This window comes from Chelon labrosus, assembly GCF_963514085.1.
Source record: "Chelon labrosus genome assembly, chromosome: 7".
Taxonomy (NCBI): Eukaryota; Metazoa; Chordata; class Actinopteri; order Mugiliformes; family Mugilidae; genus Chelon; species Chelon labrosus.
The window spans coordinates 9767084-9786582 of record NC_140343.1 but is presented as its reverse complement, the minus strand read 5'-3'; the positions used below and the strand labels follow the sequence as shown (position 1 = coordinate 9786582).

Sequence of the window (19499 nt, the reverse complement as noted above, 5' to 3'; positions counted from 1 at the left end):
GATTGCCAAGGAATAACTCGACAGCTGTGCAGAGTGAATGATCCCAACAATTACTGACTGACATAAAATGTTGTGATGGTCCCCTGAGGAAGACCTCCTAATGACCTGGGCATGCCGACATGGACATGTAAGCACTGAGCTTGTCACTCTAATCACAGCACAGCTGAGCCTTACGACAACTGATGTGAAAGAAATGAGCTGAAAATATAAGTAACTGCGCGGCTTTGCCACCATCCTCAGGGGAAACCTGAGGCTCAAGCATAAATGAGTGGGCTCAACAGTCGCCACATTTACATGCACGCTGTTTCCTCAACTCCATTGAAATCCTTCTGATTAGAGATTCCCATTTAACTGTTTGTACGCACAGTAAAGAAAACTCATATGATAAAATCTACGCCTTTACATGTTCTAAAAGTTTTTGGACATGCACAAAATGATTCAGTCCTCTGTGAAGCATCAGTATTACCAGCACTATTGAGACACTGAATTCACTCGACAGAAGATGCAGTTTTCAAAGGCTGCACCCAAAAAGATTATTACTTATTCCGAAGAACTCTTTGCTTTGCTTGAGGCAAGAAAAGCACAAAAGCAATGTATTTATTTCAGCCAGAGAGAAACGATAGGATCAGTTGTTTACAGGGATATTAAGTGCCAGTATCTTCCACTGAACGGATTATGAAAGGTTTACACCACCTCTGAAGATTCCTGCATTATCTATCTGTTCTGATTGAGGTGGTTACATGAGGCATTTTTATTCTGACTTTTCTGCTTTCATTTTGATTTTTAGAGGAAAACAGTGGTCATGTAACCATAGCCAGGGATGTACTAACATTTCTTAGCTTCAGGAGATGTGAAGAAATGATCAGAGGGGATGTACAGTACATGAGGGAACCATGAGTTGACATCAAGAGCTCAAATTGCATGGATATGACGACAGCATTTGGCTAAAAGACTTTACTCTTCATCTAACACAATGCTGTGCAAAAGTTTTCAAAACAAGTTGGCTTAATCTGCGTGCGTACAGTAAAGGAGAAGTGCTTGCTCCTTCATTTACGCCTGAGGTGCCCTTGAGCAAAGCCCGTCACCCTCAGCTGCTCCAGCAGACCTGCATGAACTGAGAAGCTCTCATTGTAATTTGTGAATGTGGCATGTTTGCACAAATTGTGTTGGAGTTTTGGCTCAGGCTTGTGGAGCTGAGTAGTAGTGGAGTCCAAAAAAGACAAAATGTAAAAGTGGTCAGTGACAGGAAGGGGCAGTTCAAGGAGGAAAGGGTTAACACATGAGTCAGAGCTACCTTGGGTAGTTCCTCAATCTGGTTGGCGTCTAAGTAGAGCTCCTCCAGAGTTCTCTCGAAGCTGAAGATCTCCTTGGGGACCTGCTGAAGGCTGCAGTGGGAGTAGTCCAACACTGAGATCACTTCCTCTTCACCACGGAAACAACGGCACGGCACCAGCCGGCCAATCAGCTTCCGCTTAGTGGTCATCTCCAGACACTGCACTGTGAGGGCAAGAAGAAGAGAGCAGAGGCATGATTCACTTCTGAGGGTCTGCAGCTCATGAACATTAACAGGCTCATTATATCTGATGTAGTCAGTGTGTTTGTGTCGGTTTGACAGCAGCATCTACAAGACCAGGCTAAACCACTAACAAGATAACAAAGTCTCTGATATATGGAAATAGAATCAAACATGTTTTTGCACAAAGGATTAGCTTTGGAGCTGGCGTTAAAATTCATGAGTGGGCTTTCTGTCTAAAATATTCAAAAATAAATTTGTGATAACAGCCGTGCGAGCTGCATTCATTAATGCTGACAGGTTTCGGTGCTTTTGATGAGTAATAAAATAAATAAATGCACAAAGAAACATTTTCACAAAACACCTACTGCAAACATTTCCATACCGTGCAGAGAAAATGTGTGTTTATTTAAATCAGAGGGCGTAAAAAATGACGAGGTTGAGCCGACTCTGAATCCATCAGAGTTAAACTGACACTCAGATCTGACATATGAGCTGGGATTTGCTCCAGCCCTCTACCTCCTTCAAGCAGAGGATGTGCTAATGCGAATTATTGGATGTTAGAACTGAGAGGACATTTTTCCAGTAGAAAATTGTAACTCAGACTATGTAGTCAGCAACAGACATTAGCTGCATGGAATCAGGTTCACCTAACGCCACATTTTTTTGTAAGGCTATCAAGTGACTCGTCGCAATAGGGATGATGACTCTGTTCTCTTCTGCTGTTCTTGATCTGTATTGCTTACGTATTGTCTGCAGAACTATGGCCACAGAAAATGCTTGTTTCTAATTGGTGGAAGACATCTGTAACATTTTGCATTGTTGGTCAAAAATGCCGAAATGTATGTATGTAGCGGAGGTTTTGTTGCTTACATGGGTCAAACTCTAAAACAGGGGTCTTCAACGTTTTCCCAGGCCAATGACCCCCAAACTGATGGAGAGATGGAGTGGGGACCCCCTACTTATGTATATTTATATTTGAAGACATTTAAATTTATGGAAAAAAAAATTTGCGACCCCCCTACAGTACCACCGCGGACCCCCTAGGGGTCCCAGACCACATGTTGAAGACCTCTGCTCTAAAAGAACTAGGATTCTCATACCATAACCAACAGCATCTTATCATTAGACCAGCCCTGACTTGTGGATTGACTCATTTTTTAGGTACTCTATATTTTTGTACTGGTCTATCTCTATTTATGGTGTCTCCTATATGTATATATTATGATATGTTGGCATTTGCTGCAATAGAGTTTTAATAGACTCTTCCAAAAAATGTTCCAGGTTTCACTGGAAATGCATTAAAATCAATGAAAAAGAAGAAATGGAAGATGGAAGTAAGAATTTGTTAATGCATAAAATATGAAAAAGTCAAAGCACCAGCAACGGTGCAAAAAAAAAGTATTTTAAATTTTTAAAAAGTTAAAAGCATAAAAGAAATGAATACACTATTTGAAATGCTGATTGTACTGTGTTTCTGCATGACTCTGCTGAAGGCAACAAGCTAAAACGTGTCTTATATACTTTTGACCACTTCATATTGCTTTCCCCCTCCATGCACCCTTTTGAAGCAGATGAAGTTGCACTAGTGTATGAATCTGCCACAAGTAAATGACCGAATATTCGTCATATCGAGAAACTTAAACTTAATATGGTCCTTATAGATGTGGTGGAGTTACTTTTAAAAGTTGAACTCAGTCCCAATCACTGCTGCATCGTCAGGTATATGAAAAGCCCTCATTCAACATTTATGTCCCCATTCACAATGAGTTTCTCGTGGTTTAAATTGTTCCTGCTGCTCATGCTGGCTGAACAGATATCACTTTTTAATATGGTTTGAATAATAAAGGTGTAGGACCAAATCTGCAGTCATATTTCTGAGCAAACATGCCTTCTAAGTTGAGGTTGAATCAATTATGAAGTTTTAGAAGCCCACAGATACTTTCTTGCTAATCCATACTGTTCTTGAGTACGTCGGAGGCAACGGTATAGTACATTTGGTGAGAATGAACATAATGTACTGTACCTATACATCTGATGTAAAAGCTAGCTGAATATCCCAGAATCAGGTACAGTTTACCACTCATAAGGACGCAATGTCAGTATTACTGAAGACTACTATGTCTCAACCTTGTAGTTCGACTAGATACTTAGACGACTAGTGTCTGACCATTCACAGACACTAGTCAAGCAGGTTTCTGATGGGTTACACCCACAGATGTTCCTATTTAAACATCAACTCCCCACTAGTCTTTTAGAACTGAAGAAGCTACTCAGATGAGTGGCGAAAGGGTCTTCAAGAAACTCTACAAGTCCAGTTGTCTTTCTTTAATGTTTTTGGATAATACCGTGTCCTGGATGACTGAGAACCTTCCCAGACATGTGGTTAGATGAAAGTTAGATGAAAGTTAGATGAAAGTACCTGAAGGAAGAACTATAAGCTGGTTTTGGTGGACATTTTTACTGTGTGTTTGTTGTGTAGCTGCAAGTGTGCGTCAGGGAGGGAACATTAATACAAACCACAGACTGCATAAATATGGACAACGGCTCCCCACTTCCTTGCATTGAACAAACTGGCGCTATTTTCTCGGGGTATGGGCGACTCCATCTTGCGACTTTGGGTCACTCCTGTTTCTGTTTAATTAATACTACACTCTGCTCTACCTCCACCAGTTACAATGAAATGTCGCATTATACATTGTACTTGTTTTTTATTTTATTTTTTTTACAACTCTCACAGTCCCACAGTCCCACCGCTTTACTGAGCCGTTGGCATGGCAACCGGTAGTTGCCGTTATGTCACATCCTGTTCCTATAGCGTCAAATCACTAACTAAAACAAAACTTATCCAAAAAATTTACACTTGAACATGCATCAACATTATATTAACTACCAAAAATGACAGAAACTATTCTTGAAAAAAAAAGATTTGACTTGTATTTTAGTGTTTTAGTTTGGCTCGAGTCCCAGCTACTAACATGGAGGGGCAGAGCTTATCTTTCCGCCGTCCATCTTTAGACTGTCTATGACAAGGGTCTTCAACGATTTCCAGGCCAAGGACCCTCAAACTGATGGAGAGGTGGACTTATGTATATGTGTATTTAAAGACATGTAAATTTATGGCAAAAAAAATTTGCGACCCCCGCGCAGTACCCTCACGGACCCCCTAGGGGTCGCAGACCCCCTGTTGAAGACCTCTGGTCTATGATCTCCAAGTGACCTTCAGGTGGTCAAATCCTGAGTGAATTTTCAAATGTTTTGGGTCATGTGTTGACCAAAAATTGGCAGTAACTCAGACCATACTAGCTTCTTACTAGCTTCAGCTAAGTAAACCTTAGTTACTTTGGGTTATTTCAGTTTTATCATACTGATCTGTGTTGTGTATGAGGTTGTGCAAAAAAATTATTTTAGGACTTTGCACAATTTAGTTTATTAAAAAATGAATTATCATCTATACCACTTTAACATTTCAATAACTTATTTAAGACACCCACCTGTTACAGTTTACGGTGAGATGTGTCTACCTGTCCTGTTTGCATACAGAGTGGTGAAAGAAGAGGTGAAATAAAGCAGCATGTATACTGCTCTAATAGAAACTGTAACCTGCATGTCACCCACAGCCCAGAGACCTGGGACACAAAAAAAATTGAAATTGCCAGAAGCTGTTGCAACTAACATACAATCACGTGGATGTTGTTCTGCGACAAATATATGATTTTATCCTTTAGGTCACAGGTGCTATAGGACAAACACTAGTTAAAGAGCTTCAAATGCTATATTCGCTGCCAGGCAGGTGTAAAACTAGGGGGCAGATGGGTAACGCAGTCGTCCCCCCGCCAACCAGCAGCTACCCAGTTCACAGCAGGCTAACGCTCGACTCTCTTTGTCTCACACACGCACACTGAGTCTTTCCAAACAACAAGTCAGAGCCATATAATTAGACCGAATCCTTTGTAATTCTGCGACAACATCACTCCATTACACAACTCCGTTTAAAAAGCAAGTGGCTGAATGGCATAAGTAGGCCAACCATGGGTATTAAAATCCCGGAGTGAGGATTCATCATTCATCGCTATCATTTCAAACGCTTACTACACTCAATCTGCTGACAAATACACACGTTTTTAATGGCAGCGCCTTTCAAACAGAACAAAGGGCGAATTCTCAGTTATCGGACTGCTGCTTCAATTTCCTGTTTGATCTTCAGCTGCGATCAGAGGAAGAGGGAAGGGAGGAAGAGGAGGTGACGAGGAGTTAAGAGCGACATAAAGAGTGAGTCAAAAGGGGGGGACGAGGAGAAGAAAGGCAAGGAGAGAACATGAAAATGAGGAGGTGTAGAGAGCATGGAGGGGGACACCAGAAGGCCCAGAGATAAGACCTGCAGCTTTATCTGTCCATAAACACACACACACATGTCCAGCTCCACAGATGAATCCAGATAGACGGAGTGATCTCGAGCATTGTGGGTACACTATGTTATCGGCTCTAGGTTCGCTGCAAGCCCGGTGAGATCTGATTAAAAAAAAAGAAAAAAAAAGGCTGCAGATCCTACAGGACTGTTTATCTAAAAGGGTTGGACCATTAAAATCAATACAACCTTTTCCACAGTCATGCTCAGAGCGGGTGTAATGAGGCCAGCTGGGATTTGCTGTTTGTCTACTGTATGTGTAAACTGGCAATCAGTGCTTTTCATTAGACCGCTGGTTCTTTTCTAACTGCTCGTCTTTAGAGCTAATAACCCAGGGTTTGGTTAGCAATGGGGGGAATGGGAGGGATCTCACAATGAGGATTAGAAAAAGACTGTTTTCTTTTTCTCCTTAGTCTTTAAAGACGGGTTCAACATCACGAGGTAGAAGAATTTAAGTCTATCTTTATTAAAGGTCCATAAGAAGAAAATAAGGAAACTTCAAACTAACTTTTAAAACAGAAGAACTTCAAATGGCATTAAATACAATATCTCAGAGCCTTTTTAAGCCACTGACATTTTAAAAGTGAATAATATATATGAACATTTCAAAAGGATGGTTGTACATCTTGTATTTATTGTATTATAGTTCTTGAATAGACATGAAAATCACTGCTGAACTGCAAAAAAAAATAAAAAATAAGCGCAACAGGTCAAAGGGCTGTGACACACTAAGCCGATGGTTGATATGTTGTTGTCGGGTTGACGGTGAGCACCTGTGGCCTTAGTTTGAGTGGTATATCCTGCATCGCTGGCACCACTGGAGCCCTGTTGGTGGCTTTTCAACTGATTCAGCATCGCCAAAAGTGACATAATTCAACAAAAGAAAGTACATCTTCCTCTCATCTGTACATCAGCAACAACAGCATCATTATCTAGGGGGTGGCACAGTGGTGAGGTGGTTAGCACTGATGCCTCACAGCAAGAATGGGTTCCTATTTATCAGCCGACTGGACCTTTCTGTATGGAGTTTGCATGTTCTCCCTGTGTCTGGTTCTCTCCGGGTACTCCGGCTTCCTCCCACTATCCAAAGACATGCTCCTTAGGTTAATTGGTGATTCTAAATTGGCCGTAGGTGTAAGTAAGTGTAAATGGTTGTCTGTCTCTCTGTGTTGACCCTGCAATAGACTGGCAACCTATCCAGGGTGTACCCCGCCTCTCGCCCGATGACAGCTGGGATAGGCTCCAGCCCCCCTGCGACCCTTCACAGGACAAGCGGTTACAGAAACTGAACGAATGAATGATGATCCAGAATAAGTAAACTGTAGACAAACTCATCAGCATGATTCAGCCTCCCAGCTAATAGCAACTCATCCTGTTTCCTCTTTTGATCGATGAATACAGACACCTGCTGGTATAAAGAGTTTTGGGTGCAGAACGCACCTTTTTGCACAGCTTTTTGGTCTTTTTTCCAGCAGTTCTGTGATGTCGGTTTGGTGTGTCTGTTCCTTAACCCGATAAAAAAGATAAAAAAGATAAAAAATGCTAAATACAGAAACAAAGTGTCTGGGGAATATTGGAAGAGAGTTATGTTAGCTGTTAGATTGTGATAAATGTGTTGCAGCTCAGGCTGCTTGACAAAACCTCGTTAACATTATTAGACATGAAAAATGTAAGCCCTGCTAGCTTGATACTGTAGTAATAAGCCTGTAGTCCAGATTGCAAACGCTTCCCTCCTCCAAAGTGTTTGAATAATTGGAGATATTAATATCTGAGGTATTCATTTTCAGCTGTATTTCTTTTCCATCACCACACATTCGTCGTGGAATGCAGCGAGATACAACAGGATGACCATCACCAACAGATGCTGTTAGCAGCGTGCAGGCCTCGAGCGAAAAACAACACAGCACATTTACAGGTGAAGACATTTCTGCTGCTCTGCACCGTCTCTATTATATTATCTGCAGCCAACAGGCTTAAACAAAGCAGTGGAAACATCTTGAGCAACTATATACAGTATGTTTAAGGACAGTATATGTCTGGCATCTCTGGCAGATGTCAAGCTTTTTAAATATTCTGCCTGCAATAATATTCCTGGTCAACATTTTGTGTCTGTGTGTGTGGCCCTACAGCCTGAAGAGGACACAAGTCAGGTGACACACTGCGTCATGGTTACACAGCAGAAACAGCCCCGCGGTTCTTCTCGCTGGCTGAGGAAGAAGGCCCCTCTGACTGCTTGTTTGGCTGAAGGCTTCATGACCCGAAAAGGTGTGAAATCGGTTTAATGCGCACTGCGTCCACCAGTCAACCGCTTCGACATCCGTGCCAAGAGCCATACGGCCCAGTACAATGTCCCAAGTAAACACTGACCGCAGCTCATACCATACATGGGTTACAGTTTCTTAAAAGCTTTTCCAATGGGCTATCCCATCCATCGGCTGTGTTTACATGGGCAACATTTCATCAACCAGATTGAAATCGTTCAGATTTTAACTGGTGTTTCTAAAACTTTAATCAGAACAGCACAGAACTTGTTTGACTTGTGCAAAGTGGTTCCGCCGATGGAGATATAACAGAAGAATGATGACATGTCAGTGTTGTGCTGACCCCATGTTTGAGTCTGTCCCTTCTGGAAACCCGTCACCTGATCTTTACCTCACGTGCGGCATACGCCCCAAGATCCGAAGAGACAGTCAAGTCACATGATTACAGGGTTAATTTAACCGATCGTCAAAGATTTACACAACGCGACTGGAAATTCCTTCACATCAGGCCAAGTGGTTTTTGATTGAGGTGGTTAAATGGGACATTGAGTGGAGTATTAGTGTCCATTTAAACGCAGCAACTGGTGTAATGATCCGTCAGACACGAGCTAAAACATTTGTTTTCCTGACCGACATATAATGAAGAATGATTACAGAGTGAAGTTTAAGACTCCCAAAAGGACCCACTATGAAATCACTAAAAATGAACTGTTGCGTTTGATTATTCGACTAAATCTTTATAGTGCAGCTGCTTGACTTGAGAGCGGACTAAAAATAACAGGTTTTATCTTTTTTTTTTTCGTCAAGAGAGAAGAGGAGGAGAGCTGAATGTTATCCGTGCAAGTACTACAACAGCAGGGGCAAGGACAAATATTAGCAAATGGGAGTTTGTTTATGTGGGCAACAATGAGAGACGGCGGTGACCAGCCACCTCCACGGACTGATTCATGCCAGGAGAATCCCAGAAGAAGATGATGTACAGAACAGGGAGCTGTTTCCTTTAAGTACATTGTACAAAATGATTTCACACAAAAGGAACCAGACTTAACAGCAAACCTACTCTGTATTTCCTGCTCTCTGGTTGACCCCTTCTGTATGAGTGAATGAATGTAAGGGGGGCACTGAAGTGTATCCAGCGCTGCCCAGACTCCGAGAGCGCAAGCGGCCAAAAGAAGTAGAAAGGGAGTCGGAGTGCGCCGGCACCAATAGGGAGACACTAGGAAGTGAGCGCGGTTGGCTGTGTTGGCTCTCGCTGCTGCTATGGAAACAGGATGACAGAGCAGACTGACTCTGCAGAGGCTGCATGTGCATGTGCACAGCTCCCGACACATTTAAATAGTGTGGCTCTTATAACGGCGGAACAATGATGAAGATGTAAATAAAAAGAGGGATGTAGTGGTAAATTTGACAAGAACTGCTATTGTAACACACACACACACCCGCCCACACACACATGCACACACATTTACACACCAGCAGGAAGTGGTGGAAGAACACTGAAATTATTTACTGAAGGAAAAGCAGTGACATTTTCAAAATCCAACTACACAGGAAAATAAAAGAACAGCAATATAATCTAAAATAGTAGCAACCTTTAAATCTGCTTTTTATTTATTTAGTTTTTGTGGCGATTGCAAATAGTTTGCTTTAAATAAATTTAAGTCTGAATGACGACTGAGCTTATGGCCAGCTAAGAAAAAATAAAAAGTTGTATAAATAGTATAGTTGTATTTTTCCCCAGTAGCTAACAGTGCAATAAAGCAGGGAGTAGTGGAACAAGAAGGAGCGGCCACAGTGAGCTGTTAGATGAAGAGCTGCAGGCTGCACACCTCCAGCATCTCCTTTCACTGTAACCTGCTGTCTGAAGACTCATGCTATAAGCAGCTTAACAGCAGAGCACAACTGCTCACAGAATGGTGGAAAAAAGGAAAGTTATAATAGTTCCCTTTGCCACCGCCTTCGTTCTGCGACCTTTAGTATTTAACCGCATTTACTGTAACCATCAGTAACTACTACACCTGACGCAAAATCAGCAAGGAGCGAAATGTTTGCGACTGCACCTTGAACATGAAGACATCTGTCCTGTTTTGACAGCTTTTTAAAAAAAAATTAAATTCACATATCTAAAAGGGGAATAGCAATTTATAAATGTGTCCTAAAATAAAAAAAATAAAGGATAAACTATGAGACAAAACAATAACATAAGCAGATTTATTTCAAAATAAAATCACCCGATTGATCAGGTATGTACACTCATTTGTCAGTTCATTAGGTACACTAGTGAAAAGGGATTCTAATATGCACCAAATCTTAGCTTCACGAAGGTTATGGTATTCAGCATTTATTTAAAATAGCTGAGAGTGCTATTGAACTGTATTATGTTGTAACGGACACATGCTTCTATTATTTTGACAACCCCATCATGGCCAGTGAGCTAGGCTAAAGCAGTGTTTTTCAACCACTGTGCCGCGGCACACTAGTGTGCCATGAGAGAACATCATGTGTGCCGTGGGAAATTATCCAATTTCACCTAATTGGTCTAAAAAACATTTTTTGAAAACAAATTAATTATCTGCAAATAATATGCCATTGTCAAGTGTCTGTGTATATATATATATATGTATATATATATATATATATATATATATATATATCTGTATACCTATAGGCCAAGAGCTGTGTTCATCCAAACAGGCCCAGGTTTCACACTGAATGAGTAGAAATATGAAAGATCATAAGACTTTGATTCCTATTCAAGACACTTTGACAAGAATGACTTTATATTGTTAATGTAGGCTACAGAGTTTCATTTTTCATTTTTAAACATTTTCAGTTGGTGGTGTGCTTTGTGATTTTTTTCAATAAAAAAATGTACCTTGGCTCAAAAAAGGTTGGAAAAACACTGGGCTAAACAACAGAAACACCTTTGTGTTTTATTCAATACAGTTAAACAGCACCACAGACTACACCCTGGAAAAATGATCATGAGTTAAAGTACTACCTTCATTATACTTTTTATATAACATTATAACAGTCACGAAGGGGGATGTAGGATTTAGTGCAGGACTGTTCTATTAGAATACATTGTTTTCACTTGTGTACCTCTAAAATGCAGTAAAAAGTATTTAAATACTTTTACTACTGACTCATTCGACTATGGTGTCACAGCTCTTCTTGATTTCCTCGTTTCTCTTCCCTCTTCTCTTCATTCATGCTTGTGTGTGTTTGTGTGTGTGTCCTCCAGCAGCTCGAGAGGGTGAATTCCCCAGGGCGCCATGACAGCCATCACTCCACGTGCAGCCCTGCCGTCGCCATAGTAACCGCTGCCATAGAGACCGTCTCCCAGGAGCCGGGTGTATTTTTATTCATTCCCTCCCTCCCTCCCCGTCTCTCTGTCATAAAACAGAACATGCTGCACTCAGTGGGCGATCGCTCCACATTTGGCGACGCTTAACGTAGACTCAGATATATCAGTCAGTTTTATAGCACCTGAAGAAGAGCTCCGGTGCAGCGCCTCCATCTCTCTCTCTGTGTGCTCCTCGTGAAGGTGTGAGTGCTACACTCCGCAGAGCTCAGCCCGGGCTCCTGCGCTCCCTCACTATTAAACCAGCCACACGGGAGCGCATAAAACACTCATAAACCAAACGACAGTAACAGGCACACACATGCAACGCAGACTCATCCAGTTTATGATTACTTGTGACAGCGAGAGAAAATGGATCCTGTTCACATCCGAGCGCTCCACACCGTCAAGCAAATCCCTGAGCATTGTGTGTGTGTGTGTGTGTGTGTGAGACTGTATATGTGGGAGGCAGTTAGCTAACTAGTGGCCAGGAACAGCTTGTTCTGTCTTTTTTTTTCTTTTCACATCTACTTAAAGCAGTTACCTGCACCAGCACATGCATACAAACAGATTTATTTGTCTTTTGTTCTGGGCCGGGAGCTTAATCATTTGCAAGCGCTGTGTTCGAAAAGCAAGAGCAGAGATCAGCGGAAATATGCTGCATTAAGGGGCTGTCAGCAAGTCAGTCTGCACGCGCGGGAATAATGCCGTGTTATTTAGCTTTGAAGTACAGGTGTACCTTGAGGGGGGGCGGCGGATTTTTGTAACGGGCATTGAGTTTGACATTTTATTCCTCAAATCCGATGCGGTCTGGGATATCCTCCAGCCCCATGTCACATTAACGAGGAATGAGCAAATGAGGACATGAAATGGCAGTTTAAATGGGTTACTCAGCCGCCGACGTGACACTTAAATAAATATGCAGCAATGTCTGGCCAAATCCCTCATCCATCAGATCCACTTCTCACGGGACGCTGATCGTTATCCCATCCCGGTGGCATTATTTAAAGGGTAGCCGCCCGTGCGTGCTTAGTTTGGCGCAAGATTTAAGGCATGTTTATGGTCTTGTTTTGTTACTGTGTATATGTGCAGCCCATTGGACTTGGAAGGAAATAAATGACGCTCATTTTCAAAGAGCACAACCAGCAGGTGGGCATGATGTGCAGAATGGGGATCCACGCTGGCAGCTGCAGAGCCATTAATCATCAGCTGCCTATTGACTGATTTCCTGTGCTGCTCCTCACATTCAAACATTTAAACAAACAAATCCCACCCCACTCCGAGCAGCATGTCTGAATGAACGCGTGAAAAACCCTTATTTGTTCTTCTTTGCATCTAGAAACATTCAACCAGTCCAGCCTGAGAACTGGAACAAAACTACTTTAAAATTGCGATCAAATGTGCATCTTTATAAGCCAGCAAAGTGAAGGGCTGAATCTGAAAATATATTTAGTTTAGTGGACAATGGGCAATGTTAACTGACAAAGAATATGTTGAACAGGAAATATATTCAATTAAAGTGGATGTTATGTTAGCATTGACCTGTCCAGGCCCCACTACTTGCACCAATGCCAGCTGGGAAAGCTTCCAATCCCCCTTGACTCTCTACATGATAGGCAGTTATAGATAATGGATGGATGGGTGGATGTTACGGCTGCAAAAAAAAAAAAAAAAACGTTCTAAGTGCCTTCCAGATGAAGCCAGCTTGGTTAAATATAAAGTAAAAACTACCTTCAGGGTTAACATTCAAGTCTTGCAAGGAGGTAGGACGCAAAACTGAGTCGTCTGCATTTATACTTCCCACAAATAGTTGTTGTCTAGTCTGTTTTTGATGAGGACACAGTCTCAAGGAGTCGCAGCTGAGTCTTATTGAATCCCTCTATGGGCGTTTTCACACTCGCAGCCAGCCCAATCTGCACGCCACTGTGGCTCCAGGTGGCACGTCTCTAAAACTCAACGACCCTTACGCCGCCGTCACTAAAAATAACAATCGGCCGGCGCGACGAAACACGGCAACAGCTGACGGTTCACCTGCACCCAAAATGTGGCAATCAATTATGCTCAGACGAGCGAATGAGCAAACACACGAGCACACCGGAACGGGCCGAAACCGTCGTTGCTTAAAACGCGGGCGGGGAGCGGTTTGGAAAAAAATATGTCTTCTGTGTGTTCCCAGATGACAAACGGTACCCACGCTCACTCTGCAGTGGAGAAAGTTTTAGGACGTGATGCGCGTGTGGTGACAAATACAAATGGCAGGCGGAAAAGTTAGACAGACAAACAGTGGGATGTATAAATAGTGCGCAATAAAGACAGATAAACAAGCAGCCAGACAGAGAGAGAGGGTGCGTGACAGAGGCAGCACGGAGAGTCGTGCTGTCAGAGAGGAGCCTGTCTGAGATACTGCAGGGATTTTATGGCATGCAACGCTTTCACATGTCAGCTAACAGATCAATTTATGAATGGAAATTCACACAACTTTATCAAGCACAATGCCAAATCTGCCCTGCTATCCGCCTCTTAAATATATCTGCTGATGTTTTTTGTCTCTATTGTTTGTCACTGTAGATTAAACACGGACCGAATATCATGTGGAGCTGCGGAACATGCAACACGCCTGAAGCGGTTGGTTACTGTATACGGCAGTGCTTCCCAACAGTTTTTCCTTGAGGTATCTAGGGAAAAGCTCCCCCAGCTCATGCACGCACACACCAATCTGTGTTCTTGTTTGCACACAAACGCATCGTGAGCGTCTAACACGGCATGATGTTTGAGTCAGCATTTTGATTAAAACCTCATCAGCCTGCTAAAAAACGGAGCTGAGCTGGGATGAGCTTGTCGGCTCGCTGACCTGACTTTTTAGTGAGAACCAAAAAGATATCTTTGTGTATACACATTGCACTGATATATTTATGACCACCTTCCTAATATTGTGTAGATCTCCCTTGTGCCTCCAAAAAACTGTGACTCATCAGAGAATGGACATGGGCCTTCTGAGGGTGTCCTGTGGTGTCTGGCAACAGAATGTTGTTAGTGGGGGCCTTTGGGTCCTATGGGCTGAGGGGAGGGGCCTCTGTGGATCATCTCATAGATACTCTGACACAGATATCATTGCTATGGGGTGGGGATGCCTGGTCTGGTCTAGGCGGGTGCTACATGTCCAGGTAACATCCACAGGAATGAATGCCAGGTCCAAACGTTTCCCAGCAGAACACTGAATTGTCACAAGATGCTCAATGCTATTTACTTCACCTTTCAGTGGTCATAATGTTATGCTTGATCGGTGTATATGCATGATTATTTCACCTGGAGCCCCACAGGTTGGGAACAGCAGGTCTGTGGAATACATTTTAACTACCAGGTCACCAGCAAACATGTGATGGGCATTTAATTGATTAAAACAGTGTTTCACAAACCCAATAAGGGCTTCCAGTCAATATCAGGAGAAAGCAGCTTCTTTTTTTCTAATCATTTCCTTTGTCTTGCAAATTCTTATTGATAAAAGTTACTTACTCGTGACTAAATACAAATTAAACAGAACAAAGTGCACATTGACTGGCAGACATTTGCAAGACGCAATAAAACAGATACTGAACGTAGCTATAGCTTTGCCTCAAAGAGTAAGGAAGAAGTGGAGTATTTGAGAATTTAGGTTAATGTATATTATGGGTGGCCTGGAAGCCAGCCCAAGCATTTTGTCTCGGAAAGTTGGTCTGGAGTCTCCCCACTGGGAACTGGTTATGCCCGGCAATCGAATTATTTGGGCAAAGTCCTGTAGGTAAGAGTGAAAAACTGCCAGAACATTTGTGTTTGAACAGTAAGGCTGTTTGAAATAGACGCTGTGGGAAACTCTTTAACCCCAGACCTTTGTTTTTTCTAGATCTAGACTGGGGTAGACCTTAAACCCGCTCGTGTGTTAACGTGGAGTGATGTCACCGTCAACAGAAAAGACGACCGGCTGTTCTCAAACATTTCCAGACCGACTTATTTGGTTTCTCATTTCAAGGCTGCGCTCCTCCAACTGTCCCCCGGTATCTGCCGAAGCTCACTGAGCAAAGACTTCATCCGAGCCTCTCCTCTCCCTCCTCTCCTTCTGCCATCTCTCACTTTCTCACCCCATTTTTCCAGGCCAGTCTTTTCTTTTTCTCTCTCTTCTCTGTTCTTCCACGGTTGTGCTCAGTGGCCCAGTTCTTTCTGCCTGAGACGCCCCGGCACATCTCTTCTCTCTGTCTTTTCCCTTTTCCCTTTTAGGCTTCTCTCTCTCTCTCTCTCTCTCTCTCTCTGTCTCTTTTTCTTAGCATCCTTCCTCCGTCTGTCTCTGAGTTGAACTTTTTCTCCATCTCTCTCTCTCTCTTCCTCTATCCCACCCCCCAAGCAAGAGAGAGAGAAAGGGAAGCCATCTTAAATCAGGCACAGTACTTTTTGTTTCCTCACCGCGGGAGGAGCGCCTCGATCTAAATCCGTTTTTAAATTCCAGGAGGTGATTTCATTTTGGAAGATAAAGTTATCGTCTGGTGTTTGACAACAAGAAACCCTCCACAGACTTCTGTGTCTTCTGGTCTCAGTCACCATCATGAAAGGAGGGAACTTTCTGTCCCATTTTTCCCAAAGCTGAAGTTTGTCTTTTCACACAGCCTGAACTCCAAAACCAGATATGTTCATATCACCACAGTGACCTCTTTAAGGCTCTTCAATGCCATAAATTAGAGAAGGACATGACCCGACAGCTTGAGAATTATACGCCCTGTTTGAATCCCTTTTAGAGTGCATGATTTGACTTTAGGTCAGGTTTAAGCGTTGCCACTACTTCATAGCATGAACACAGCAATGGCACTCAGTTTTGGAAATGTATCAACCGAGCTGAGACCAGTTAGAGAGGGTGGGCTTAGCCCGCTTGCAATCAGTACCCAGAGCGAGTCATTGATGGTAAGAGCAGACGTTACCCGTGGACCAACACAGCTGCTATTTATGAGCTTAGAATTTTATAACCAAGCAGTTTACCTGATGGACCTTGTAGAAGGTCCTCGCAAGCCTCCAAAGAGGTGCCTGGCAGCAGCAGTGCATGTACATTAACACGCTACATGGACATGCAGCCTAGATCTTTGATCAAACTGAACATGTTGTTCATAACAAGGACGATGGTACATGAACCAGAGGATGCTGCTGATGCTCCATTTTGAATTTGATTATTCCCTGATTAACTGAAATCCTAATTTCCCGCAAAATTATGAGCAATCACAAAACAGTTTGCAAGCACGTAGGGTCGAGTGCTTCCCAGAACTTTGTCTTGATTGCCCTGTGAGAAGATGGACGACGGAAGATGGATGACAGCATGTAGAGCTCCCCCTGGCGGCTGCATGCGGTATAGGTCATAAGCTCCACCCCCTCAGTATTAGTCGTGGGACTTGGGCCAAAGATGGTTTCTGTCATTTTGCATGTTCAAGTGTACATTTTTCTGACAAGTTTCGTTTTAGTTATTTGGTCTGATAGAAACAGGATGTGACATCATGACGACTAGAGGCGAGAAGTTTGCTCTTGATCAATCGGGCTGCAAGAACAAAATGGCTTGTTCTCGACACACCAACCGGGCAGAACTTTTTTCTCGCGTGGTGTCTGCTTAGTGTTCTGTGATTGGCCAGAAACTGAAGTGTGTGTGGTTAATGTGGAAAAGTGGAAATGCTAGCGGCAACTCTGTGAGCTCCCAGGTGCTAGTATTTGCAGTGTGACCGCTAATCACTCCTGGGTAGAGATCGGGATACTGTGTGTGGGTGCATGTTGAATGAACGGCGTGATCTGACGGCCAACATTTGAACATAATAAGAAAAGCATCGCCCACAATGCTTAGCGCGTGTGACGTATGCTGCAGTGGGAGGGCCCTATGAGGACTTCCCCTCAGTTCGGCACTAGAGTTTCTCATGAAGTATAAGTTACCTAGCCAAAAAGAACTTTTTTCTTGTTATCGCAGCCCTTGGAGCGAGAACAAATTTTTCTCTTTTCACAGAGTATGTAAGAAGCTGTGTGGACAAGTCACTGATAAAGTGGCTCCACTGTCGGACAGTACTGCGCAGACTCTGGCTCCAAACTGGCAAGATGGCACCGTCCATATCCCTGGAAATCTAGTGTCAGTTTGATCAGTGGCAGGAAGTGGGGAGGCGTCGTCCATATTTTATACGGTCTATGGTGAATACAAACCGATTTGAGGTTGAATGCAATACGTTGTATCATATACTATAGGTGGGAAATCACCATACGAGAGAACGGACAAAGGTGCTTTTAAACTCCTGCGTGTGTTTATTTGTGTGTTCTCCATTCGAGGTCACCTTGCCATGCTGGCGTCCCGGCACCTTGTCCAACGCTCAGAGCCAGAAAGACAGAGAAGAGGAAAGAAGGCATGGATGTCTACTATTCAAGCTCTCATACCGCTGACCTAGAAGTCTCCAACTATTTATAGATCACGCTAAGAACAGAGCGACACTTGTTATTAGAAGTTTGAGGTTAATTTGCTTTAACATTTAGGAGACTAAATATGAACCCCGGGTCGACGAACAACGCACAAATTCATGTATGGCACGCAGTCTGATCCACATCGGTGTCGCGTGAATATGACTCGGCAGCAGTGTGGAGACATGGAGCTCAGTTTCCAGCAAGAGTCGTAGCTGATATTTTAAGTTCTTCTGACCTCATAGAAAGAAATACAAAAAAAAATTTGCTCCCACCTCCCATAGGTATTCTTGGCACAACGTAAAAGCGTTAGGTTGTTGCAGCATATACTGTAGGTTAGCAGAAACAGAGCAATTCTTTTTAAATAATAATCTTTTGTCACCCGGACAATAAAAGCCCCATATCCAATCAGCTTTTAGCTTAGTTTGTCAGAACCATATTACAGAAAACTGCTGCTTGCTAAAGCTGGAAATGATACTGAGAAAGTGCTGAAATAAATCAGTGAAGTTGCTAAAAGATGCTCCACAGACATGAGGGGAACAGGGAGATACCTGTTTGTGGATCGTTACCTTAACAGAGTTATAATTTAAACTTTAAATGGTTGCAACTTTTACCCTGAGCTGCTTCACCGAGCCCTGATATCTGGGGTTTGTTTCTAGGCTCCTCTCCCTGCAACGTGATGCATACAGATCACACAGTCCTGATTGCGAGAGAACGGTTCACCTTCACCTGAAAAAAACTCTCTGTACACACTGTGAGACCTGCTGCTATCTGGAACAACCTCTCCATCTTTCTGTCATCCCTCTCTCTCTTTCTCTCTTTCTCGCGCTCCGGCCGGGAGTCAATCTCTCTTTTTTACTGCCAGCTGATAGCTGTGCATGACTGTCTGGATCTCTATTCATGCGTTCACTCCATCTATCACCTGCTGCTGCCTCTGTCACTCCTCTTTCCTCCCCTCTTTTTTTTTCTCCTCCCCTCTCCGAGCGAGAACAGATAATGCGACGGGGCTCCTCATCTTTGCACTGATGTCTTTTCAGTTTATGTGCTTTTCCTTAGAGAAATCAGATTGGGTTTAACGTTTGCCTCAAGGTCACTTAGAGAATAATGCACGCTGTCTGCTGCAGGAATCTAACCTGTGACTTCAGCACGCTTCTCTTCCTCTTAACCTTACTCACATTTGCTAAAGGTTTTTCAATATTCTTTCTCACCCGGCATGCAAGAGAGCCCATTTGCATAAACACCCTTTAGTAAGTTTTATCCCTAAAGCTTTCCTTAACAGTCCATGGAAATTGCACATTGAGCAGTTGCTATGGTAACCAGAGACTCAATAGCCCAAAATTACCATAAAGCACTAATTAAAAAGCCCTGGCTAAGAGCACCATTTTGACAAGCTTTACGCAACACACTGCTGAACCAGTCCCTCAGGTGAGGAAAATGAACTGGGAATGGAAGTCATTTCAACACCCACTGTATAATGTTCTGCCACTCCGTTCACAGAATGTAAACGCGGTGTAAAAGTGGTTTATGCGAGGG

General features: G+C 43.0%; 1 protein-coding gene across 1 annotated transcript in view; it reads right to left on the bottom strand.

The window, feature by feature from the left end:
• Positions 1–1497, bottom strand: part of lrrc7 (leucine rich repeat containing 7) — a gene marked incomplete at its 3' end in the record, with an annotated part of 33536 nt that extends 32039 nt beyond the window's left edge. The window contains exon 1 of the mRNA XM_084547547.1: positions 1295–1497. Within this exon, the coding sequence (XP_084403673.1) occupies positions 1295–1483 (189 nt within the window). The 5' untranslated portion in view covers positions 1484–1497. The remainder of the gene's footprint in view (positions 1–1294) is intronic.
• Between the last annotated feature and the right edge of the window lie 18002 nt (positions 1498–19499).